At 65.1% G+C, this 24,523-nt stretch overlaps 2 protein-coding genes across 2 annotated transcripts; one reads left to right on the top strand and one right to left on the bottom strand.

Annotated features, from left to right (window-relative positions):
* Positions 1–646: 646 nt before the first annotated feature.
* IL6R (interleukin 6 receptor) lies at positions 647–10,505 on the top strand. Its single transcript, XM_077841024.1, has 10 exons — positions 647–757; positions 4,674–4,913; positions 5,182–5,305; positions 5,673–5,854; positions 6,065–6,225; positions 7,069–7,213; positions 7,334–7,377; positions 7,679–7,760; positions 8,128–8,236; positions 9,240–10,505. Exons 1-10 carry the CDS (start codon positions 685–687, stop codon positions 9,445–9,447), a joined length of 1,368 nt encoding a protein of 455 aa, XP_077697150.1. The 5' UTR covers positions 647–684; the 3' UTR covers positions 9,448–10,505.
* Positions 10,506–14,892: 4,387 nt separating this feature from the next.
* SHE (Src homology 2 domain containing E) lies at positions 14,893–24,512 on the bottom strand. The gene is made up of 6 exons (XM_077841486.1): positions 24,039–24,512; positions 21,905–22,031; positions 18,457–18,771; positions 17,815–17,974; positions 17,008–17,127; positions 14,893–15,079 (listed from the first exon to the last, which is right to left on the bottom strand). Exons 1-6 carry the CDS (start codon positions 24,510–24,512, stop codon positions 14,893–14,895), a joined length of 1,383 nt encoding a protein of 460 aa, XP_077697612.1.
* Positions 24,513–24,523: the final 11 nt, after the last annotated feature.

The raw sequence follows: 24,523 nt of genomic DNA, 5'->3' as shown, positions 1-24,523 counted from the left end.
CCCCCTCCCAGCCCTGACCATACCCACAGTGGGGGCATAAGCTGGGTCTCCCCAGTGCCCATTAGGTTAGTGCCAAGGGCTGCTCACGCGTCCCCCCCCCAGGCCGAGTAACCAGTGCTGTACTGGGGGGCAGAGACCTGCCCAAGGCTGGCTGCCAGCGGGATCCCCCATCACACCCACAAAGCTCCCCCTGTCTGGGGGCATCCCAGCCAAACTCTTCAGAGCAGGCCCTAGGAGAGGGGGCTGCCTGTTACCCCCCTCCGTGCCCCCCAGAGGCTCCTAGAACCCAGGAGTCCTGGCTCCCAGCCCTGCCCCCTCTAACCACCGCACCCCACCGGGTCCCAGAGCCCCAGGTAGAACCCAGGAGTCCCGGCTCCCCCCCGCGCCTTGACACCACGTCAGCCTGCACCTGGGGGCGGGAGTCGCGGGCGCGGTGGGGGGCGTCTCTGCAGGTGCCCCCCACCCTCCCACGCGCTCCGCCCCCCCCTTGCTCAATCGCCCCTTTCACAATCGCAGCCCCCCCAGTTCCTCAATTGCTGTTGCGCCGCCAGACGCGCCCCCCGCCCGCCACGTGCCGGGGGAAGCCCCGGGCGGGGGCGGCGCCCGTGCGCACAGGCTGGCGGCGCCCGAGCTGCGGGATGCTCGCGGGGGGGCGGACGCCGGCAGCCCCCGGGGCGCAGGAGCATGTGGGCGCTCCGGGCCGCCGGGCTGCTCTGCCTGCTCGCCGCCGCCGCGGGGGGGCCCTGCCCGCGGCCAGGTGGGTGCGGGGGCCGGGGGGGCGGCTCGCTGCGGGGCGCCTGGCGGGGGGGCGTCGGGCTGCGCCCTCTCCTCCGCGGGGTCCCCTGGAGCCAGGTGAGCAGCCCCGGCCGGCCGGGACCCCGCGGGGAGATCGGGGCTCCGGGCAGCCGCGGGCGGGGGGGTCTCTTTCGCCATGGGGACATTGCAAAGATTGGGAGGGGGCTGGGAGCCAGGACTCCTGGGTTCTGCTCCCGGCTCCCGGAGGTGGAGAGGGGGGTCAGGACTCCTAGGTTCTGCTCCCGGCTCCCGGAGGGGGGGATCTGGACTCCTGGGTTCTGTTCCCGGCTCCCGGAGGTGGAAAGGGGGGTCAGGACTCCTAGGTTCTGCTCCCGGAGGGGGGGGATCTGGACTCCTGGGTTCTGTTCCCGGCTCCCGGAGGTGGAGAGGGGGGTCAGGACTCCTAGGTTCTGCTCCCGGAGGGGGGGGATCTGGACTCCTGGGTTCTGTTCCCGGCTCCCGGAGGTGGAGAGGGGGGTCAGGACTCCTGGGTTCTGTTCCCGGCTCCCGGAGGTGGAGAGGGGGGTCAGGACTCCTAGGTTCTGCTCCCGGCTCCCAGAAGGGGGGATCTGGACTCCTGGGTTCTGTTCCCGGCTCCCGGAAGGGAAGAGGGGGGTCAGGACTCCTGGGTTCTGCTCCCGGCTCCCAGCGGCGGGGGGGAGGGGTGTTGTCCAGGACTCCTGGGTTCTGTTCTCGGAGCGCGGTGTGTGTCTAGGACTCCTGGGTTCGGGTCCCGGCTCCCGGAGGGCGGGGACAGGACTCCTGAGTTCTAACCCAGCTCTGGGAGGGGAGTGGGGTCTGGTGAGTTAGAGGGAGGGTGCGGGCTGGGAGCCAGGACTCCTGGGTTCTCTCCGCGCTCCCCAGGGTTGGGGAATGGCAGCGCCTTATTTTCAGTCTGAGCTGAGAAGGGCTGAGATTTATTTGCTCCTTGTTCTTCGCTCCCCCCGCTGTGACTCGGGGGTGAGCGCTGCCCCACCCCCCTGGCATGCTCCTGCTGGGACCCCCACATAACCTCCTCCTCTGTCCCCTGAATGGCGGGGCCCCACTGGGGGCTCCCCATGGGGCTGGCCACGGGCTCCTGCTCCCCTTCCTGGCCGGAGGTCCCTGGGCTAAGCTGAACTGGAGCTGGGGGAAATGCGGGGGGCTCAGAGGCCCTTAACTCCAGAGCTCCCAGCTGGGGCTGCCTGGGGGCTGGCCCCACTCCTTTGCCTGGTGCCAGGGGCACTCTGGGGGAAGGGTTGGTCCCCAGAGGGCATGGCAGTCTGTGAGTGACCCATGTGCTCTGAGCCCCTGTCCCAGTCTCTTGCAGCTGCCAGGGAGTGGGGGCAGAGGGAGCACCTTGCCCCCGGCCTAGGATTGGGCAGGAGGGGGGCCCCACGCTGCAAAGGGGGGAGCTGGGCCCTTGTGACCTGCAGGCACCACAGGAACCGGAGTGGAGCCCACTGCGGCCTGGGCAGGGGATGTGGGCAGAGGCTGCTGCTGCTCTCATCCTGCCTTCCCCAAAGCCGCACAGACCCCTCCCCCCGGGGCCAGACGGGGCCCCGGGGGGCGCAGAGAACTCTGCACTTGTAGGAGGGTAACTTTGGGTCAGGCCTGGCCTGGTGCCCATCTGCCTCCCCACTCTCGGCCTGCATGACCCAGCGTCACCCCATGGCCCCTGTCGGCTGGGCTGCGCCAGGCTCATGAGCAGGGCTCCCAACTGCCCCACATCTGTGGCTGGGATCTGGGTTCTCCTGCGTGGAGCCTCCGAGCTTCCCTGCTCTGTGTCTGGCCGTGGCCACCCAGGGACCAGGCCGGGGCAGCGGTGGAGTCACGCCACACAAAGAGCAATGAGCTGCTGACTCTGGGGAGAGCCAAGTAACGAACCCAGGCGTCCTGCCTCCCAGCCCCCCACTGCTCTCCCCGGGAGGAACTGAAACTTCCCAGCACAATGGGGAAGTGCCCAGGCCTCCTGTGTGCCGATAGCCAAGGGCTGAGTTGCTGTTGCAGGGCAAGTAGGGAGTGGGTCCCTCGGATGCAGGCCAGGCGGTGCGGAGCTGCCCAGGCCCCTGGCGCTGGGTTTGGCTGGGTTCTGAGCAGCCTGCTGCCACGTGCGTCTCCCCTGAGCCAGCAGCCCTCGCACTGTCCCTGGTTATTTATACCCGGGGCGCCCCTTGCTGATGGAAGGGTTAACCCACCCAGCAGGGCGGGGCCCCAGCCCAGGAGTCCCAGGTGGGGGGAAAAGCACAGGTCTGGAATTGCCCAGTCGTGGCCTCCAGTCCCCAGGAACTCTGCCCCACAGCCCCTGGGCACGAGCCTGCCAGTTCCGGGGGTGTTTGGGGGCCTGGCATAGAGGACCCCCCTGAGGGGTCCTTGAGCCAGGCACTGTGCAGAGCCACGGAAGCAGATGGCTCCTGCCCCAGAAGCTTCGCCTAAGGAGCTGAGGGAGGTAGGGCGGTTCCCCCGGCCGGACCGTCGGGGAGCTGAGGGCTGGGGAGGTGTCGGAGCTGCCCCAAGGGAGCCTGTGGCAGAACTGGGAACTGAACCCACCTCTCCTGGGTCCCAGCCCAGTGCCTGGTCCCTTCAGCGGAGAGGTGGCCCCCTCCCTCAGCATCTCCCTGAGGTGTCCTATTACCCCCACTTTACTGGGGGGCAGGGGTTGCCCCCCAAGGCTTGGCCCAGATTCGACTCCAGCTCTCCTGGCTCTCAGCCCCATGCATGGGGGGCTGGTCCCTGCAGCGCCTGTGACGTGCCCCCGGGATTAGCAGGCAGCTGAGAGGTCCCTGTGCTGAGCCAGACCGTTGCGTAAGTGGGTTCGGGTAGGACTGGCTGTTCCTGGCAGGGCCGTGCGGGCGCTGGGCGCTGGGAAACCTGAGTGTTTGCTTTTGTTATTGACGCTTGTGGGTTTGCAAAAATCCCAGCTCCTGTCCTGGCTGGGGGGACGGGGGGAGCTGTCAGCCTCTGACCTTTACAAACCACCTGGCCCAGCCACAATCCAGCTGAACCAAACCCAGCTCTGGCCCCATCCCCAGGCCGGTGGTGACCCTGTCCCAGAGGTGGCTTGAGGATTAACCCTTTGAGGCCAGCAGCCCTCCAGGGCCCTGCTGCTGCGTGGCTGCCCTGCTGGCAGGGTCCTGGGTCCCCTGTGATTGCCGTGTACCCTGGCTTTAGGCTCTGGGAGCTGGAGGAGCAGGGATCCCTTGAGTCTGCTCCCCACACCCCAGGAGCCCTGACACCCCTCCTGCAACCGGCTCCGGGCACTCTCAGGCACCTCCTTGCTGCTGGGCACCCAGCTTGCTCAGGGAAATGAGGAGCCCACGGCCCCGTTAACGCACCCCGGGTAGGGCCCAGGCTGGGGCTTGGCTGGCCAGACGTCTCAAGCTGTGGCTGGCACGGGCTGGGAAGGGGGGATCTGATGGTGGTGGGGCCCAGCCGCAGTGCCTTGGAAAGAGGTGGGTGAGGCAGTGACAGCTCAGCTAGGCAGATGCTCGTTCAGGCTTGTCCTCTCCAGCAAATATTGACCCGGGCTGGCTGTCTCCTCCGTCAGGGAGCCCCTCCCGAGTGGTTTCCTAGGAGCCGGGAAGGGGCTGCCGAGTGGCCGAGGCTCTGGCCTCCAGCCTGGCGGTGAGACGGAGGGTCAGCACCACCATGGCACACAGCAGCCAGCGAGACTCCTCTCCTGTCACAGCATCTCCTGGTCAGCTTGTGGCACCCAGGGAAGGTGGCAATCCCCATGGAACAGAAGGGGAAACTGAGGCACAACGAAGTTGTTTGCCTAGGGTCATGCAATGAGTCAGTGGCTCAGCTGGGCATGGAACCCAGAAGTCCTGGTCCCCCCAGCTCTCACCCCTAGACTGCACTCCCTTCCCTCTGCACTAATGGAACTTCCCCTCATGCAGCCCTCCCGCCTGACACGGTGCTGAGCGCGGTGGGAGCAAATGTCACCCTGCCCTGCCTGCAGTGGCAGCTGGAGCCAAACGGCACCGTCAGCTGGAAGCTGGAGAACCAGGCTGTGAGTTCGGAGCGCGCGGTGCTGGGGGCCAGCCTGCTGCTGCGCCTGGTGCAGGACAGGGACTCGGGCAGATACAGCTGCTATGTGGGCGGCTGCCTGGTGCGCGCGCTGCGGCTGCTGGTGGAAGGTGAGTCGCTCGGGGCGGGGGTGCCTGCTCCAGCGGCCGGGGGGGGTGTCCAGATCCACGGGCGCCTGGACTGCGGGGGCCACCATGCCTGCAGAATGCTGCAGCAGCGTCCGGGCTGCCAGACTCCTCCTGCAGGGTCCAAAGGCAGCACTGGGCGAGTGCCTGGCTGGCGTGGCTGGCCCCCCTTCTGCCCCCTGCCCAGCTCTGCAGCCGCTAGCCCCTGCTCACAGTCCAGGGGCTTCCCTCACCGCTGCTCTTCTGACTCCAGAGCCCCCGGAGCCGCCTGGTTTCTCCTGCTACCGGAGGAGCCATGTCAGGGACGTCCTGTGCGAGTGGCAGCCACGGAGGAGGCCGTCGCCCCGGACCAGGGCCGCGCTGTGGGTGAAGAAGTGGTGAGAGGCCTGGGGGAGCTGGGCCGTGGTCGGGGAGCACCCTGAGGCCCTGCGAGGGGCACCCAGCCCTGGGTAGCTGTTAGCCGTGGAGCCAGCTGGGGATGAGAGCCAGGCCAGGGCAGGATTTGGCGTAGCTGTAGCCAGCATGGCCATGCATGGCCATGCTTGGCCAGGGGCAATGCCCGAGCGGGGCATGCCCGAGCGGGGCATGAGGCTGCTGTTGCCTGGCTCAGCTGGGGATGTTGCAGCCCGGGGCAGACCCTGCTGTGACTTGGAGCTGATCTCGGGACCCTGGGGAGCTGGGGGGGCAGGGCCCGCTGGCTGTGTGCTGCGCCTGGAGCTGAGCTGTGTCCCCGGCCCCCGGCAGGTTCACCGGGGAGAACGCCACGGAGAAGCGCTGCCGCTACTTCCCCAAGGTGGACAAATTCACGTGCCGGGTCACGGTGCCACCCAGCGAGGACGACACCCTCCTGCTGGTCTCCGTGTCTGTCAGCAACGGGGCGGGGAGCGTGGCCAGCAAGGGCCAGGTCATCTCGGCCAACCGCGTCTGTACGTACGGCTCGCTGCCCTCACCCCCGCTGCCCCTCCTGCTGCCCCCCTTCTCCCCCTGCCTACCCCCCTGCCCCTCCCTGGAGCTCTGCCTGCCGTCCTGCCCGTGTTCCGGCCGGGTCTCCCCCCAGGGGCTGCTGGGTGCGGGCTGGTGGGGCAAACGTGCTGCACCAGACCCCCCTGCCATGGCAACCCCCCTCTCCCTGACAGTGAAGCCGGACCCTCCGGTGAACGTGCTGGTGGAGCCGGTGGAGAGAGCGCCCCAGAAACTGCGTGTGAACTGGATGTACCCGCCCTCTTGGGACTCCAGGTTCTACCGGCTGCACTTCCAGGTCCGGTACTGGGCTGAGCGCTCCCAGAGCTACACGGAGGTGAGCCCCCCCGCTCGCCCCGCGCCTGACAGGCCAGCTCCACGCATGCCCCGCCCTGCAGCTGCTGGGCAGGATGGGCTCCCATGCCTGGGCCCCTGCCCCCAGAGTTACAGCCTGGGGAGAAGGCCCTGGTGCATTGCGTTTCCCTGTGGACGGGGAGGGTGCTACCCAGCTCCCTGGGGCTGGAAAGGAAGGGGGGACTGTGATGCTTCCCGGGGTACCCAGGGTTCGGAGGCACCTCGCTAGCGTCATAACACACGTCCTAGACTGAGCCGGAGCTTTACTAATGGGACGTTAGTACGGGGCCAGGAGCGAACGCTGCCCCCGATCCTCCCAGCGTACTGCTGCTGGGCGTGGCTGGGCTCTTCCATTCCTGCAGCAAGCCCGCTGGCTGTTCCCTGGCTAGCCCGCTACAAGCCCAGAGAGATTCAGACTGTCCTTGGAGCCTTCGTCACAAACCAACCCCCGCTGGCTGGGGGGTCTGCTCCTGTGGGGTCTGTGATCTCGGTTAGCTGGGGTACGCAGCGCGTCTCCTGCCTGCCTGAAGGGAAGACATTCACCACCCGGTGACCTGCTTAAACTCCCAGACCTTACAGACCTCCGGTCTAGGGACCCAGCTCCCCCAGAGGATCCGTGCGCATGTCTCACGGGGGTGGTGACGCCCAGCAGAGACCTCCCCCCCTCCACTCTTCGGCGAATTATCCTAGACAACGGACTCGGGGGATCCCTGTAAAACTCTGCGCCCCCTGTGCCCTCGGCTAGTTGGCATCACGAGGTTCTGGGGTCACAGGGGAGCTGTGGGAGTCCTGATGCTCATGGTTTAATTCTGCCTGTTGCTTGCAGGTCGACCAGTTAAGAGAAACGTCCCTGGTGATCCATGATGCCTGGCACGGCGAACGGCACATGGTGCAGGTGCGGGGGCTGGAGGAGTTTGGCCATGGCTCGTGGAGTGAGTGGAGCCAGGAGGCCGTGGGCACCCCGTGGGCAGGTAGGACTAAGGGAGATGGGAGGGGAGGGGTCCTCTGGGAGGAGCTGGGTCCCTAGACCCCCACCCCCTCGTCCCGATTCCCAGGGCTACTCTGTCACTGTTCCTCTCCTTGGATTGCAGATCCCAACAGCCTCGAGTGGCAGACAGGATCCTACAGCTCGCAGGTAAGGCGGGTGGTGCCGGAGCTGCCTGCCCGTCTGGCCCGTGGGCCCTGGTGGGAGGGTGAATAGGTCTCAGGGCTTAGCACTGTGTGTGCTCCACCCAAGGGCTCTGTGGTCTGGGGGACGGGGGAGCAGGAAGGGGGACATGCCGTGCGTTGGGGGGTGTCACGGGCGGGGACGGGGGACATGCCGTGCGTTGGGGGGTGTCACGGGCGGGGACGGGGGACATGCTGTGTGTTGAGGGTGTCACGGGCGGGGACGGGGGACCCTGTTGTTAACCCCCCCCCCCGTCTCTTTCCTCCAGTTCCCCTCGGATTATGATTTCTACAGCGACACGTTCACAGGCCCCCCCGGGCCCTACAGCAGCAACACAGAGGGCGCTAACGGTAATGAGATGCCCCCCTGCGTTGTTGGTCTGTCAGGCCCAGGGCTCCCACGCCAGGGACATGTGGGGCGACCCAGAGCCCAGCTGGCAGCATGAGCTGAGCACCCAGACAGAAAGCCCAGTACAGCTGCCTCAGGACGGGCTGATCGGGGCAAAGTGAGCCAGGTGGCAGCCCTATGGGTGGGCCCCAGGCTGGGCCAGTGGCTCAGGTGGTCCCCGTCATTCTCCAGGGCTCCCCTGGCCTTTGCAAAGCCCCCGCTGGGAGGTGGCCCAGCAATACCCAGCCCTGCAAAGTGAACAAGGTTGGGGAGGGGGGCGCTGGGCCTTGCCATGTTGGGTAACGGTGACCGTGTCCCCTCGGTTTGCAGGGGAGGCTCTTGGTGTCAGCGACCGCTCCACTGTGCCCCTGCACACTTTCCTGGTCACCGGAGGGAGCCTGTTCCTGGGCACCGGCCTGCTCGCTGGTATCGTGCTCAGGTGAGACGTGGCCGGGGGGGTGCTGGGTCCCAGGCCCTGGGTGGGGCGATGCTACCGCTGGCCTGCTGGGGAAGCACTGAGGGAGGGACAGTCACTCTCAGCTGGTGCCCCGGGCCAAGCAGTGCACGCCTGGGTCGGATCTGTTACTCCGGTGTGAGTCTGGAGTGACTCCCAGGGCAGGACAGGGTCTGGCCTGCTGGGCTCAGCCCAGTTCCCGCCGGACTTACCCCTGCGGAGCCAAGAGAGGCCATCTCCATAAAGCAGTCTGGGGCCTTCTGGCGAACAGGAAAGGGCCCCTGCCCCCTATATGGGTGCCCACTGCTGGCCTGGGCAGCTCTCTGGGAGTCAGATCCTGGTCTCCCTCCAGCCGAGAGATGCCCCTGAGGCCCCGGCAGGGCTGGGAGAACCCCCTCCAGCCCCGCTCTGTTTCCCTGCAGTCCAGCAGCATGGACTCCTGCTTGGCTCTCCGCCGGGGTCCTTTCCTGAGGGCTGTGGGCTGCCTTAGCTGATCTTTGTGTGCTGGGCAGCCGGGCTTGATCTGTTACAGAGGGGCCCAAGCCCTGCCCCCAGCACGACTCTCCTCCTTCCACTGCAAGTGACTGACCCAAACGGTGTAGTGGGGGGCTCGGGCACACTGCCATGGGAGCAGCGGGGTGCATCTCGCTCTCTGTGGCCCCCCAGCCAGCGCTTGCCTTCAGGTGTGGGGGGGAACAGGACACCCCAGTCACCACCGGCTGTGTTTGCTGCTGGCCCTTGCGCCACGGAGAGCTGCCCTGAATCCCCATCTCACAGGCCATTACTGATGGAGACTCAGTGGGGCTTTGCCCTCTGCCTGCCCCCGGGGAGAGCCATGGGCCTGGGGCAGCCGTGTTGCGGTCCCGGGGCCATGGGCACCCTGCCAATGCTGGCCTGAGTCCCAACCCCGCTGCCAGCAGGAATTGGGGTGTCTGTGGGGCAGGAGCCCCCCAATCTTGGCCCCTTCCTGACCTGCTCTGTGTTCAAGGTACAAGAAGAAATGGAGGAGGGGCTCGCTGGGCCAGGGCAAGGCCAGCGTGGTGGTCCAGCACCCCTTGGTGCTGCTGGCTCCTCCGAGCCCCACGTCCCCGGTAAGCGAAGCCCCGCTCCTCTCCCCTCCGGCGTCACCAGGCAGCGTCGGCTCCACGGGCCCCTTCGAGGTCACCAACATGGATTACCTCCTCGTCCCCCAGTAGCCGGGGAACCTGCCTCGCTGGCCTGCGACACACCGACTGCCCCAGCAGGCGCCAAGCCAGGGGCCCGACCTTGTGGCTCAGCTAGAACTAGCCCAGCCCTTAACCATGGCTCTACCTCTGCCCCGGCGGGCTGGGGCCGCTGTGCCAACGCTTCTGGGCCGCTCTGGGCTCCTGGCGGTTCCAGGGACGCTGCTGGAAGGAGCCAAACCTGCTCTGCCCTCCCCGGGAGATGGACCCGCGCCCACTTGCAGCGATGCCCGGGGCTCAAACTGGCAGCCAAGCAGCTCTCCCACGGTCTCCCCCAAGCAGCCGGAGCCAGTGTTTCCCAGCCCGCCCCGTGACGGGGTTTGGACAGTCCTTGGGTGTGGGCGGGGCCGGCGCCCCCGCGAGTGACACGGGGTGGAGGGCGTCCAATGAGCCCACTCCACGTGGAAGGTGGCAAGGGCTGGCCCGGCCCCACTGCTGGGAGAGGGGCATTTACCGGTAGAGCCGGGCAAGCTCCAGGCACTGGGCATGCAGGGCACTGCCCCGCGGCCAGGCGCTCACCAGGGCCTGAGGGCCAGCAGAGTCTGAGCCAGCACTGCAGCTAGGTGGGAGCAGCTGCCACGGCCTCGGGGGGCAGGGGCATCCGAGCGGCAGACGGACTCAGGGCCTGCCCCGCTCCGGCAGGAGTGGGCCACGCCTGGCCCTCGGCAGCTAGAGTGGGCTCCATCCCACTGCCCCCACCAATTGTACGGGGCTGGCGGTGCCAGGCGCAGCAGCCACAGACGACAGACCCTGCCGCGGGGAGCTCACCGTCTGAATGGACGTGGGGGACAGCGGCTCAGAGTGGGGGGCAGGACGCGCCCGAGCGTCCCCCAGCCAGGCACTGGCAGAACCCAGGCCTCCCCGCCTCCCTGGAGCAGCTTGTGTGGGGCCGTAACAAATGCTCAGCTGGGCGTGTGACTGGCCTCCGCCCCTCCCCGGTGCAGCGCTGGGCATGGGATTCTCCGCCCCCCCCATCAAACTGGTGTTTGTGTTAACAGGGGTTTGTACAGGAAGAACTGTGTGTTGGCAAACGTGTGTCCAATAAATGTTTTTTACTGCGTGCATAGGGCTACTGCTGGCCGGGTGGGGGCATGGGATGGGGGAGCTGCTCTGGGGTGGGTTTGCTCATGGGGTATTAGCCGTACCTGGCGCTGGAGAGGCGTAGGTGGAAGCAGAGCACTAACATGTTCCTCCGTGGCTGGCGAGCCCAGGCCAGAGCCAGGCAGAGAACCCAGGCGTCCTGGCTCTTAGGCCTACAATTTGTTTTGCAAACCTGAGAAAGCAAAACGGGGGCTGCAGCTGGTGAAGGGGACGGGTCCCTGTTGGGGCTGGCCCCTGCCTTAGAGGATGCAGCTGTCTCTCCTGGGACTGGGGGGCGAAGGCAACAGGGTCTTGGCCAACTCTTCGCAGCAGCTGGGGGGATGGCAGGGCTCGAGCCCTGGGCACATGGGAGAAGGGATGGGTTCAAAGGGGGAGCGGGGCCCAGGGCTGTGGATTCAAGGGGAGATGTACAGGGCAGGGGCCAGGCTGTGGGCTGAGCCCCGGGCCTCCCTGGGGGTGCTAGCCCCACGGCTGTCTGCGCCCTCTCCGTGTGAGTGGCTGGGGCATCCCCCACCCCCGCCCAGGGCTGTGCAGAGGAAGGTTTGCTGCCTGCTATGTAAATGGCCTACCCTGAAAGTACCTGCCACCATCAGCTCTAGTCTGGGTTTGAGTCAGCCCCTTCCCCCCAGAGCAGCTGGTGGCAGGGCCTGACAGGTGAGCGAGCGTCCCTCTGCCCCCAGGGTGAGAGTTAACACCCTCACCCCGGTGTGCAGGAGCCAGGCCCCCCAAGCTGGGGGGAACCAACCTGGGAACCAGCCCGCGGGCAGGAAAACACCCCCTGGAGCATGCCCAGGGCTGCTTTTGAAGCTCTCTGCCTGGGGGAAGGGGTTCGCCATGGTTCTCATGGAGCCGTTCTGCCAACCTGGCCCCCCAAGAGCAGCAGGAGCTCACACAGCTTCCAGACTTGGTCAGACAGCAGGCGGGGGGCCGGGGACCCATGCTGCTCTTAGGCCTTGTCTACAGGGGGGAAACTGCCCAGCAAAGCGATCCTGGTACGATTCCCCCTCTGGGTGGGACAGTCGCTGCTGTTCCAGACCAGAGCCTCCACAAAGGCCGTTGGACCAGAATGGCTAATGCAGAGCGGGTTCTTCCATAGCAACTCTGCCGGCCCCAGCTGCACAAGGCCTGACCAGAAGTAAAGCCAGATTTACCCCAGGCTAACAGCAGACTCCATCTCAGACCAGCTGTGTGACTTGTCTCTCTCTCACTTCTGGTCACACATTTTACAAGACACAAAGTTCCCCAAGTGCGGCTGAGAGCAGGAAGCTGACTAACCCTGTCTCTGTCACTGAAAAGGGAGAAGGAAAGATTTTTTTTTTCCCTTCGTGCTGATGCAAATCAGAAAATCCAAAGCCCAGGGAGCCTTGCCCCTGATTTCAACGGGCTTGGAACCACGCACTTACTGCCACTGCAGCCCTAGCGAGCGTCTCTTCTGCCCAGGGCTCAGCTACACACACAGATACTGGGCAAGGCTTTTCCTTGAAGAGAGAGTTTATTTCCTCCTAGCTCCATGGCTACAAGCAGCCTTGTGCCCGTTCTCACCCGACATTCAGAGAAGTCATAAAACCTTCTTGGGCAACATCATAAATACATTAAAAACAATTAATACAGACAAGCAGCTGGTTAAAGACACAGTCTCCAAAAACCAAAGGTCGAACACTAGCTAGCGATCCACACGTGGCACAGGGCTCAGCTACCTGCTGAACCAAACAACGCATGATGACCAGCCGGGATGACCTGCCCGTCACTTGCCCTGTCCTAAAAATAAAGTGGCCATACGCACACCGGGAGCGTCGGTCCAGCTGGATGCTGCGTGCACCTTTTACCCTGATGCCCCGGGACAACAGCTAGACCAAGCAGCAGCCTGGCTTGCGCTGGGAAGGGGATTCAATTCCTTCAGTGGGGCAAAGGCACTCAGGGCTTGAGCCAATGCACATGTCAACCCCACGCCATCCGCACCCCTCCCGCGAGGGTGCTGGCACAGGGTCAATGGAGCGGAGCTAACCCTGCATTGAGGCCACAGCTGGCCAGCCGGGTCTCCGGCCACGCTCCAGCAGGGAGAATCGAATCGGCAACCAAGGGGTGAGTAACATTTTCCTTCCTTGCCTGGTCCCACCCTGTAATGCAGAGTCCTCGCCACACGGTGGCAGCATTGTCCCAACCACTAACTGGCCCCTTTCTGGTCTCTGCCCACCCAAGGGTGCAGCAGGGGAGGCCCTGGCCCTGGGTAGGGGGCAGAGCAGTGGGGAGGGGGTGGCCTCCGTAGGAGTTGGGGCTCTGCTGGCAGTTTGCGTCCCCTCCATAACAAACCCCTGCCAGGTGCCAAGTCAGCAAAGCAGGTGCTGACCTGAGCCCCGGCCAGCGACGCCCCGGGGCTTAGCCACATGCTCAGGGGCTTTGCTGACCAGGCCCCCTTATGGGGAGGGAATCACCTGACTCAGGCTGGGGCCGAGCAGAGCCACGGTGCTGCTCTACCCACCTCAGGGCAGTCGAACCGCACAACCCCCTAGCCTGGGGTAACAGGCTGTGTCACACTAGCTAGGCCTCACCCGGCTGGGACCAGGAGCACCCTTAGTGCAGGGCAGCTGGGTGCCCACCCTGGGGGCTGTGCTGGTGTCGTCCTGTCCCAGCTGCCGTATCTACCCCACAGGGAACCCCATGAACGCAACGAACATGTGCTGTCAAATATACCAGTCACAAACTGTGGGGGGAGAGGGGGAGGGATCAGGCTGAAGTTGGGCCCCCAGGGCCCCCTGAGAAATTCTGCTCTCTCCTTTCTCCACTCCAGTAAGCCCAGGGGTCACTTACCCCCAGCAGCCCTGGCCTCATCAGACAGAAGAGAGACTTTCATGCTGGCAGTGAGGAAATCCAGCCATCTGCCAGGACCCGTCCGTCCTTCATGCCCACTTCGAGGTCTGGCGCAGGCTGCTCTGCACCAGGGTGAATTTCACCTCTCTCCCCCTGGCAGCGCGGCCGTCCCACCGTGCACAGGCTGGTTTGTGATGGGAGGGTTGCTGGAGCCCTTTTTTAAAACACACTTGCACCATCAATTTGTTTTCAGAGGGAGAAATCTAGATGCAGGCGCGGCCAGGATGGCTGCCGGCCGCCCCGTCAGTTATGCCCCAAAGGAGCAGTCAGGTGTTTAGAGCCTGGAGAGGCAACTGGCACAAGTTACCAGGAATAGGTAACGACGTGTGCCCCCATTCCATTAGGCAAGTCCTCGTTAGGGCACTGCCAGAAGTATGGGCAGGCAGGCCCCTGGGAACGGGCCCAAGGGCACCCGGAAGAACCCCTCTGTCAACTGCTGCTCCCCCCAGAGGGCATGTAAAGCGCCACAGTCCGAGCGGGAGTTACTTAATTCCAAGCTGGCACTCAGCACAAGTAATTAACCTATTGGGACTTGAAAGCATGTCAGAAAAATGCCCTTCCTGCCACCTGGAGCAAGACGCCCGCACGCCCCCGCCGGCAGGTGGGAACGCATTCCGTCGGGCACTACCCGAACACAGAGGTTGCCCTCCGTTCCTACCGCCACAGGGCGTTTGGCCCTGTCTTTGGGCTACACCAGGGCAGGACAGACCGGAGAGAAGAGAAGGCATGGAGGGCGGAATGAGCTGGCAGTGGAGGGTCACAAGGATGCTCACAGCAGGGAGACACCTTGCGATTGAGTCAACCATCTTGGCCTGGACAGGAAGCACTGGGGCAAAGGGAGAGTCTAGGGAAGCAGAATGGCTGCCCAGGGTGCCAGGCCCCAGCTGCCCACAACCGTCCGAGACCCCAGGAAGCCAAAGGGGATGTCACCCTCTCAGACAGCGGCTCTGGCTTGGCCCGGGAGGCAGGAGTCAGCAGGGGAGGAGCTCTGGCCTGTGGCAGGTCAGGCAGGTCAGCCCGGAGGAGCCAAATGGCCCCTCTGGCCTTAAGGGCATTGAGACCAGGACCAGCTGCCCAGGGTCATGCTGACTGACAGTCCCAGGCAGCACAGGGTCACCTGAGGCTGGGGCACCTCCCCGCGGGGCAGGCCATTGGGAGACAGGCTAGTGATCCCTACATCCCTTTATACCGGCACCAAAGCCTGGCAGCTCCGGCTCCATGCAGGGCCAAGGGGGTTCTCCATGGGGCAGTGTTCCCAGGCTGTTCCCCCGGACGGAACAAGCTCAGCCGTGCTGGTGAGCAGGGCCTTCGACTCTGTCCAGAGCGGGCCCCGGAGAGCCTGCCGCTGCTGCGATGCACCTGGCTCCACGCGCGCGCCCGCCTGCCCGGCCCTCTGGCCGCCCCGATGTCCATGGCGAAGGCCCAGGCAGCTGGCTGGGCGCAGCCGCGCTAATGCAGCTTGCTGTGTACAGGGTGCAGCAGGGTCATGTGCTCCGCCCCTTTGAAGGGCAGCTTCTCGGTGGAGTAGTGATGCACCACCTCGGGGACGCTGCCGAAGACGCCGCTGGTCTGGCTCAGCGTGTACTTGTTGTCCTTGGTCTGGGCCACGAGGATGTGGACACATCCCTGACTGGTCCTGCAGCAAAGCCACGGGGTGGGGGGGAGATCAGCCCTGCCCATGGGGAGCGACCGCAGCCGGGGTCCCTGGGCCCTGCGTGCTGCAGTCCTCGCTCTATCTCCTCCCGTCCCAGACCTCCCAGCACTTCAGGTGTGAAACCTCGCAAAGCCCAAGCAGCTTCGTTATCCCCACTGTGCAGAGGGGAAACTGAGGCTCAGGGAGGCTGGGCCTCAGCAAGTTAGTGGCCGACCCAGGAATAGAACCCAGGAGTCCTGACTCCTAAGCACTTGAACTCACTCCCCCTCCGGAGCCAGGAAGAAAACCCAGGAGGAGTCTTGGCTCCTGACCACCAGACCCCACTCCCCTCCCAGAGCTGTAAATAGAACCCAGGAGTCTGGTCTCCCAGTGCCCTGCTCCCCCCACACTGTGCACTGAAGGGTGACCCCAGAGCAGCAGTGACTGGCTCCAGGGGGAGACTTCTCCACGGACAGCAGCTGGATCAGACCCAACAGGAACTGCTGGGTGCAGAGCTCCGGGCTGGCTCCTTGTCCAGCGTGCTGCCTTGGGGGCGGGGGTGTTTCCCGGGGTGTAGCCCTGGGCACCACCCCCTCCAGGCTCTGCCAGCTAGACCTGCTGCCAGGGCCTGGTTCTCTGCTGCCAGCACTCTGGGCTGCCGTTTGCACCCACTGCTTCCCATGCCAGACCGACACCATCGTCCTCCCGGCCAGGCGGGACGGGAGCAGCCGCATGAGGCGCTGACGAGTCCCTGGGTATATTGCCCATTTCCCTGGGCTGGGCCTGGCTGGGGGCTGCCCAGGGCCATTCCGGCCCCGCGGTTGCCTCGTCACCAGCCCAGCCCCCCTGTTTGTTCCCTTCCCTTCTCCGATTGTTTCGGCTCCAGGGGCTCCACTTCCTCAGGAAGGAAACACCGCCAGCACTGCCGACAACGATCCTCCAGCGCTGTGCCAGAGAGCCAGGGGCCAGGCATCGTTACGACCCGAGCCGGCCCTCAGGGCCGCCCTCCCAGGACACAGCCAGCAACAGGGAGCGGGGCCTTGCCCCATGCCTCGCATGGAGGCTCCCCATGGGGCTCCACACCCACAAGGCACGGAAACCAAGGGGGTCAGTCTGCTCCCCAGAGACCCTTCTGCCCAGCAAAGATGTTTCTGCAAGGCAGCTCCACAGAGCCCTGCCAGAACTCCTGGGTCCTATTTCCAGCTCAGGGTGGGGCATGGGGTTCAGTGAGTTAAAGCAGTGGGGCTGGGAGCCGGGATTCCTGGGTTCTTTCCCTGGCTCTGGGAAGGGCCCAGAGTCTAGTGGGTTAGAGCAGCGGGGCTGGGAGCCAGGACTCCTGGGTTCTATCCCTGGGAGGGGATTGGGGTCAAGTGGGTTAGAGCAGCGGGGCTGGGAGCCAGGACTCCTGGGTTCTATCCCTGGGAGGGGATTGGGGTCAAGTGGGTTAGAGCAGCGGGGCTGGGAGCCAGGACTCCTGGGTTCTATCCCTGGGAGGGGATTGGGGTCAAGTGGGTTAGAGCAGCGGGGCTGGGAGCCAGGACTCCTGGGTTCTACCTCTGGCCCAGAGGGGCCTGGGGTCTGGTAGTTGCCAGTGCAAGGTGTCCATTGGACATGACCGCCCCAGGGGTGTCACCCCCCGTTTTATCCCGTGTAAAAGTCTCCAGCAGCAGGGCTTCCCCACGGGCCAAGTCACCTCGCTCCCGGGAAACGCCCAGTTCAGTCTGTCTCAGTGGGGCTGACCCCTGCATCTCCCACCAGTGATCGGCTCTTTCGATGGATCCCAGCCCATGGTACAGCCACTGCCCTGCCAGCTGAACCCTCCTGGCCACAGGGGAGCCGTATCCCTCAGCCAGGCCCATCCAACACCCAAGGCTGGGGCCTTGATCTCAGCTCTGCCCGCCCCCCTGCGGGCAAAAGTCTCAACGACTTACTTGAGCGCGATGGAGTATTTGCCGTTCCCCGTCTCGCTGGTCCGCACCAGGTAACCGGCCTCTTTGCAGGGCTGCAACCGGCTCTCAGCCTCAGCCCGGGTGATGGCTCCATGGTACCAGCTGCGAGGAGCAGAAAATGAGCTGGGTTTGTGAGCATGGCAAGTCCTGTGGGGCCCCTGAATTCTGGTTGTGTGGGGTGGCCCCCTCCCCCAGCAATGGGGGGCTACAGGAACCCCTCATATGCTCTCCCAAAGGAGCGCTCAAGTTGCTGGGCGGTTAGCTCTGGGGGTGCATGGCACAGCACAGTCTCCAACTTCCCTCTCATGTTAGTAAAAGGCGCCTGCATGGCCCAGGAAGCAGGGCGGGGGATGCATTTAAGGGCTGGGTGTCCAGGCCGTTGGAGGCTGATAATCTCATTAGCTTTAGGAAGTGGCTGGAGATCCTGGGATGGGAGGAGATGGGGCCAGGAAGGGACCCCAACACCGAGGCTGGCCCAGAGCCACTGCTCAGCTCCTCCACATCCTCGTTCAAAAAGCCAAGATTTGGAGGGAGGGGGAGGAGAGAAAAATTTGATCTCCCAAAGGCAGTGGGGAGAGCCTGGGGCAGAGGGGTCGAGACGAGGGACACCCCAAAGCCCTCGGAGGGACAGGCTGGTGGGAAGGGGCAATGGTGAACCAAAGTCATGAAGTAACCTCATTTTGTTTGGGACGCTCCCTGGGGCGCGGGGCTGGGCAGGGGAGGGGGAGGCCGGGCAGAGGCTGGGCACGGGGCCAGGCAGGGGAGGGGGAGGCCGGGCGCGGGGCTTACGGCTGCTTCTCCAGCGCCAGGGCTGGGTCCACTCGCTCGCCCTCGCCGTGGTCTGAGAGCGTCGGCTTCAGGGTCTTGGGAGTCCAGCTCTTCTGGCGATGGTGCTGCCGCAGCACCTCATCCTTGGGGGTGCCCGCCCGCTCTGCTCCCTCAAACTGGACTGGAAGGAAGGGCTCCGTTTGCCGTCCAGCCACGGGCAGAGGTGCCCGACTCTCCCCACCCCAGAGCCAGCCTGAATGGGCCGCGGTCGTCTCCCCATGGCTGCGAGGGCAGCCGTGTCTCCCTTGTGCTCGGCTCTTCCCCAGCTCCTGGGCTTCCAGCAGCTGGGGAGCCCAGATCCCCTCCTCACCCCCAAGGACATGTTCCTGAGCCCCCTGCCAGGGGTTGGGCACTGCCCACTGGATATGGGCACCACACGGCGTGGACGGACATCCTGGCCTCTGCTAGCAGGAGAGTGGGGCAGCCTGGGGCCATGCAGAAACCAGAGCGACCCCATGGCTGCTCCTCTGAGAGCAGGCCCCAGGCATGTGCCCGTATGCCTCTGTCATCTGCAGGCCCATGCCCTGCCAGCCCCAGTGTCCCGCCAGCCAGTGCGCCCCCCCCGCACCCCGCTGGCCAGCGCCCCACAGCCCCTCCCCCTACCTGACAGAGCCTTCACTATCTGCTCCTTCTTCCACTCCCAGGGCTGCTCGTACTCTGCGGCAGGACGCTCGTCATTCTCCGGGAGCCGGCTGTCCACGGCCCGCGCCCTCCTGTCCTGCGTGGTGCTGGCCGGTGCCTCCCTGGGCTCATAGGGGGTATCATACAGCTGCGGCGGGGCCTTCCCCACCTGCTCCTTGGAGCCCTGCCGCTTGGGCACTGTGTCCGGCCGGGCGCCACCCTCCCCCACTTCCCCGGGCCCGTCCAGCAGCAGGATGGCCTTGACCACTGGGTCCTTGGAGCCCCGCCTGCGGATTTCTGAAAGGCCAGGGGAGAACCAGAGTCAGCCAGAGCTGGGTGGGAGGGGGCAGCAAGGGGGCATGCCCCTGTCCCATAATAATGCCCAGGTCATCCCCCAGACCCAAAGGTTGGGGTGAACACCCTGGAACCTGCAATGTCAGGGCTCAATCCAACACGCCCCGCCCTGGGAGACTCCCACAGACCCCCACAGGCGTTGGCCAGGCCTGTACCCAAGGGCTGACCCAAGCTGGTCCTGGGAACCCCCGGCCCTGCAAACCCAAGCTCCGGGGGGCAGGGGATTAATGCTGCTTTGTGGGACATCAGCACATGGAGCTGGGAGGGCAAGGTGCTGTCCTCCCTGAATGCTATGGAGCTGGGAAGAGGGCGTGTCCCCCTGGTCTCAGCACTAGGGTCCAGATCAGGAGATGAGTGCCAGGGGGTCTGGGGTCTCTCTGCCCCTCCCTAAGGCGCCACGGTAACAGGAACAATCCTGGAGCTGCAAAGGGATCCTTCCTGCTGGGAGAATGGAGCGGGACGTGCAGGACAGGCTCCCAGAGGAAACGCAGGCAGGAAGCTACGCCCTGGCTGTCCGATAGGAGCCCCTACACCACGGCAGGCCAGCGGGCGCAGCGAAGCAGGGCTGGGACCAGGCTAACCCTGCCGACCTCAGGACACGCATGCAGCTGACCAGGGGCTGGGGACTGACCCCGGTCCCCACTCCATGTTCACACTCAGCACCGGGACCCTTATCCCCCAAGTCACGGAGCCAAGCTGCTCCCTGAGGAGAAGGGGGCCCAGGGCCGAGCTCCCACATGGCGCTGGCTCCGGAGGGAGGGAGCTCCCACATGGCTGCTGTGGGCAGTCCGGGGAAGGGACCCTGCCCAGCGCCTCGCAACAGGAGCCTACCCTGCGGCCGGGGCCACCGTGGGCACAGCCGAGCCTTCAATAAAACCACCCGGCTGCCCCCAACCCTTCTCCGTCCACTGCGAACCCCGGCGCCCTGCATGGAAAAAACCCATCAGCCAGCAGCAAATCTTTCATTTCCAGCTTCCGCTCCACTGGCTTCCTGTTATTCCACCCAGCTGCTTGGCCGGGGCGAGCCGGGCCCAGCGCAGCACGGCACGGGCTGGGGCTGGAGGCGGCTGTGCTGGGAGCCGGGCAGCCCAGCACGCCGGGTTGCTAGGCACCCGCGGGATGTATTTTTCAAAGGGCAGCGGGAGAAAGTTGCCGTGAAACAAAGCTGTAAATCACCCCGATTCTCTGGGCTCGAGGGAACCGCAGCGCTCCCAGATAGTCCCCGTGCCCCCGCTGCTGTCCCTTGGGCCTCAGGCAGCCCAGGAGCACGCCACCCCCAGGGCGCTGGAGACAGGAACAAAGCCCGAGAACCTCTGCCCACGGAGACGCCCGGGGAGAACCTCAGAGGTGAAAGCGGGAGACGTGCTGCACCAGCTCACCCAGCGATCTCTGCCGATCCCACCCTGTAGCCCGGCTAGTCCAGCCCAGGGGTCCCCACCCGGCTCTGCCAGTGCCCCTCACTCCTGACCCACAGCCCCTGCTGGTCCAGCCCGGGGCACACTGGCTCTGCTGAAGCCCTGCCATTTGACCAGGGGACGCTGCGATTACCCAGGCCTGGGCAGTCTTGAGGGCGCAGCAGAAACCCGGCCCAACTGCTTACAGTGATGGACACACCCTGGGTTTGGGAAGGCGCCGAGCCCCCGGCTGACAGAGTCCCTACACACTTGCTCCAGCCCCACCGACTGGGACGAGGCTCAGGCGTGTGCCCGGCTGTTTTGCAGAATTGGGGCGTGGAACCCGGCAGCAATCTGGAGGGACTCAAAGCTCCAGCCGCAAACAGCCCAGAGCCCTAACTCTGCTCCCACGCCCCCTCCTCTCCCCAAGGCGTCGGCCACCCAGCCTCTGGCTTGGCTGAATTATGCAGGGCAGGCTCACGGGCACGGATTACCACCCACTCCCTGGCCCAGCAGTACTCAGAGTGAGGTGCCACGCACCCGGCACACCAGGTCGGGGGGGGGGGGCAGGGGATGGAGACACACCCCTTTGCTGTGCTAGTCACTTCTTAAGTACACCAGTGTCCCCTGGCTACCCCAGACCTGACCCCCGCCAGACACCAATCGGGCCTTCCATGGGCTTTGGATCAGAGCCCAGGGGAGGCGTAAGCAGTAACCCAGGGAATTCAAAGCTCTTCCGTGTGTACTCGTTCCCTGAGACCCTTCGCAGTCCCTGGAGTCCACGTGCGAACGGGGCCAAGCGCCACGCTCCATGCCTGCCCCGAGATACGACCCAGCCGCCTCCCGGGGTCAGTGACCGAAGGCAGAGTCAGGCCCCCACCCCCGATTCCCTCGAGCCCTGGGAACGAAGAGCTCCCAGCCCCGGTGGGTCGGCACAGGGCGAAGGCAGGAGCCAGCCGGGTCACCCGATGGGGAAGGAGCCCTGTGCGCTGGGGCTGTCGCTGGCCAGGCCTTTGTGCAGCAGAGCTGAGCTGGCTGGTCTAATAACACGGGCGAGAGAGCAGGGAGGGAGGGAACCGAACAGGCCCAGACACAGGTAGACACAGCTCTGGAGCCCGACCCACCTGAGTCTGGCCAAGGACTCCAGGGACGATGGGGGTTCTGCACACCAGGATCGGGCCCACGAGGGATTCAGTACCTGGCCTCATGGAGAGCTTCCTGGGGCGGGGGGTGTGTGCTCATTTCACTTCCCTTCACTGAGGGATTTGAGCAGAGGTCAGAGTCCATCGACCCCCGGGTCAGGCCCTGGCCAGAGCCCACTCTGCTCCTTATCTCTCCCCGCAGAGCGACAGGAAACAGAAGAGCCGGCTTCCTGCTCCAGCTCGGTTTCATTTCCACAGGCCGCTTTGAGGGCTGCTGCAAGGATGGAGTCTGCCCAGCCTGGAGCAAACCCACATCATACCCAGCTCCATAGCTTCAGGGGATGGGTCTTTAACATCTGCGAATATCCCCCCTGCATGGGACTTCACGTCACGTGAATGAGCCTCCCCAGAGCCAGGCATTCCCCGATTTGGCAAGGGGCAGATTTAAATATTGACCCATGCCTCATCCCGCCCAGAGTTTCCCTTTCCTGGGGTCTGATGGGCACTGGCCAGCCCCGCCGCGGCTCCCCGGCCATGCACCTGTTATCATCTGCTGCGCGTCGTAGGGCTCCATGTACCCGTCGTTCTCCTCCAGCCGCTCCGCCTCCCGCTGGCCCTTGGTGCGCTTGGCGTCGTACGGGTCAGCGTAGTCCTCCAGAATGATGACCTGCGGGGGGCAAAGAGTTCCCAACATACCAGCCAGGACAACCACAAGCCCCCTAAGGGCCGCAGCACCAGCGGGCCCAGTTCTGGGGCGGGAGGGCCTGTGTTTCCGGCAGTGCTGAGACCCACAGCCCCCCACACCTTCAAATGGAGAGGGGGATGCTCAGCAGCACCACCACCGTCAGCTCCAGGCCCTGCTTCACAGCCACTGGTGGCACAGCCGTGCGACACGACTGCGTTCGCACGCACGGTGAGGGGAATGCTTCACGGCTGGAGACAATATAATCCCAGAGGGATCGGAAGCTGGTAGGGACAGAGAGAGACGAGGTGGCCTGGCCTGGTGGGGAGAACATAGGAGACCTGGCTTCTATCCCTGCTCTGCCCCTGCCCTGCTGGGTGGCCCTGGGCACGTCCCTTTCCCCCCTCTCTGCCTCAGTTTCTCCTCCCACACTTTGCCTGTTCGGACCCGTGAGGCCGCCGGCGCAGAGGCTCTCTCTCACGTCGACGCAGCTGACACATGGGGAGCTCCCAGCACAGACCAGGCGGCCTGCAGCCTTCACAGATGCCGGCCGGTCGCGGTGATGCTAGCGGGGAGCCTGGGGTTCCCTGTCACCTGCTAACGCACACGACAACCGCAACGGCCTCACGCTCACGGGGATCATACCAGCTGGTGGCAGCATGCCAGCGTCCCCGGAGAAGACAAGGCCTCTGCATCAGTGCAGCGCCCAGCACAAAGGGGGCCCGATGTGCAACCGCAGCACCCTGAATTCGAGACCCGGGACCTGAGAGGCAGAGACACGCGTGGGTTGCAGGCAGTGGGGGGTGCCCAGGCGAGGGCTCCTGTGCCAGCAGGGGCAGAGGGTTAATGAGGCCATTGGCTGCAGAAGCCAACGTGAAACGCACTCGCCTATCAGCGTGGGTGCGGCGGGCACACAGGACATGCCGAGCGCCCATTTCCCCCACTCTCGCTATCCAGTGAGGCTGGGGGGCTGGGGCTGGCCGCTGGGCTGGCTAGCGGCAGAGCTGCAGGTCGGAACGGGGCGTATCTGCAGAGCGGGCAAGGAGGGGCCCTGGGCAGGAAGAGCAGCGAGAGCTGTGGGGCAGAATCGAGGTGCATTAGAGCAGCCCGGGGCTCCTGGGGGACGCTCTGTGGGTCAGGGCTGACCGGCCGGGGGCACCTCTGTCTGGGCCAGCAGGAGAGCTGCAGGTCAGGATCATGGCTCAGGCCAGTGCTGCCAGCGGCTCTCCAATTCCAGGACGTAGACGCTTTATTTAGCTAAACCGCAGCCCCTAACTCAGCCTGTCCCGCTCCCCAGCAAACGGGATCCTTCCAGCCAGACTTTTCATACCCCTTCCCTTAATGAGCAGCCAAGCCCGCAGGGACTAAACGAGGTCAGCATGGGATCAATGAGCTGGGGCGGGCGGGAGGGACAGAGCGCCTATTCTCCCTGTGATGGATTAAAGCGAGATTGGGATAAAGGGAATTACAAAGAGACGGCGGAAGGGAAAGGGCTCGGAGCACAGAATTAGCCGGGCTAATGAGCTGAGCCGATGGCATTGAATGCTGCCTGCTCGAGGAGTTTTCCTCAGGTCCCTCATTTCGCAGGTATGGGGAGGGGGAATGAGAAGGTGACCTGCCCACGGCCACGCACGGGATCTCTGCCAGGCAAGGGGGCCGCCGCTCTCCCTGAGGGCGCTGGCTCCCTCTAGGCACCGATACTTCCATCTGGCAGGGCAGCACCATCCCCTTCTCCAGGCATAGGGCATGTGGACACTGCGTTCTGACCGCGGGTTAGCCGCCGGAGTTAAAGCCCCAAGGGCCGCACTGCTAATGCCCGTGAAAAGCGGAGTGGCCGTGTCTTCCCGGGGGCTGACCCCGAGTTAAGAACAGCCATTTGCTGCCATGTAGGCGCCCCTGGGAGAGTTGCCCAAGCCAAGCCCAAGCCCACACAACAGCTCCCGCGAAAGCCAGCTCCGGGCGCTACCTGCTAGGCCCTCCACGGCTCCTTACCGTCTCCTGCTTGGCGCTCTTGGCCTTGTCCTCCTCCGGCGACGGGCTGGAAGCTGGTGCTGGGCTACTGCTGGGGTAGCTTTTCCCGTTCTTCTCGTGGGCATCCACCTTGATGAGCCGGTTCATGTAGGTGCTGCAGCCGGTGCCCTTGGGGGGGCCCTCCTGGGGGCTGCCTTCCACCCGCGAGTTCTTGCGCATCTTGCCCGTGGCAGCCTGGATCAGTCCCTGCAGGTTGTCCCGGGACAGCCTGCTGCCGCCATCCTTGCCAGGCCCCGGAGCTGCCCTGCAACCCCCCAGCTCGGCCGCCGAGTTCTTGCGGTTTTTGCCCTGCAGTGGGCCGGGGCCTGGCTCAGCGGGGCCCAGGGGCTTCCGGGAGGCACTGCACAGCTTGCCCAGGCTCCCGCTGCCCGGCCTGGCCCGTTCTGAAGCGGTTTTCAGATTGGAGGGGAACTCCTTGAACCACTTGGCCGCCATGGGGCAGGGGG

Source organism: Eretmochelys imbricata, chromosome 24, assembly GCF_965152235.1.
Source record: "Eretmochelys imbricata isolate rEreImb1 chromosome 24, rEreImb1.hap1, whole genome shotgun sequence".
Taxonomy (NCBI): domain Eukaryota; kingdom Metazoa; phylum Chordata; order Testudines; family Cheloniidae; genus Eretmochelys; species Eretmochelys imbricata.
This window is presented reverse-complemented; position numbering and strand designations above follow the sequence as displayed.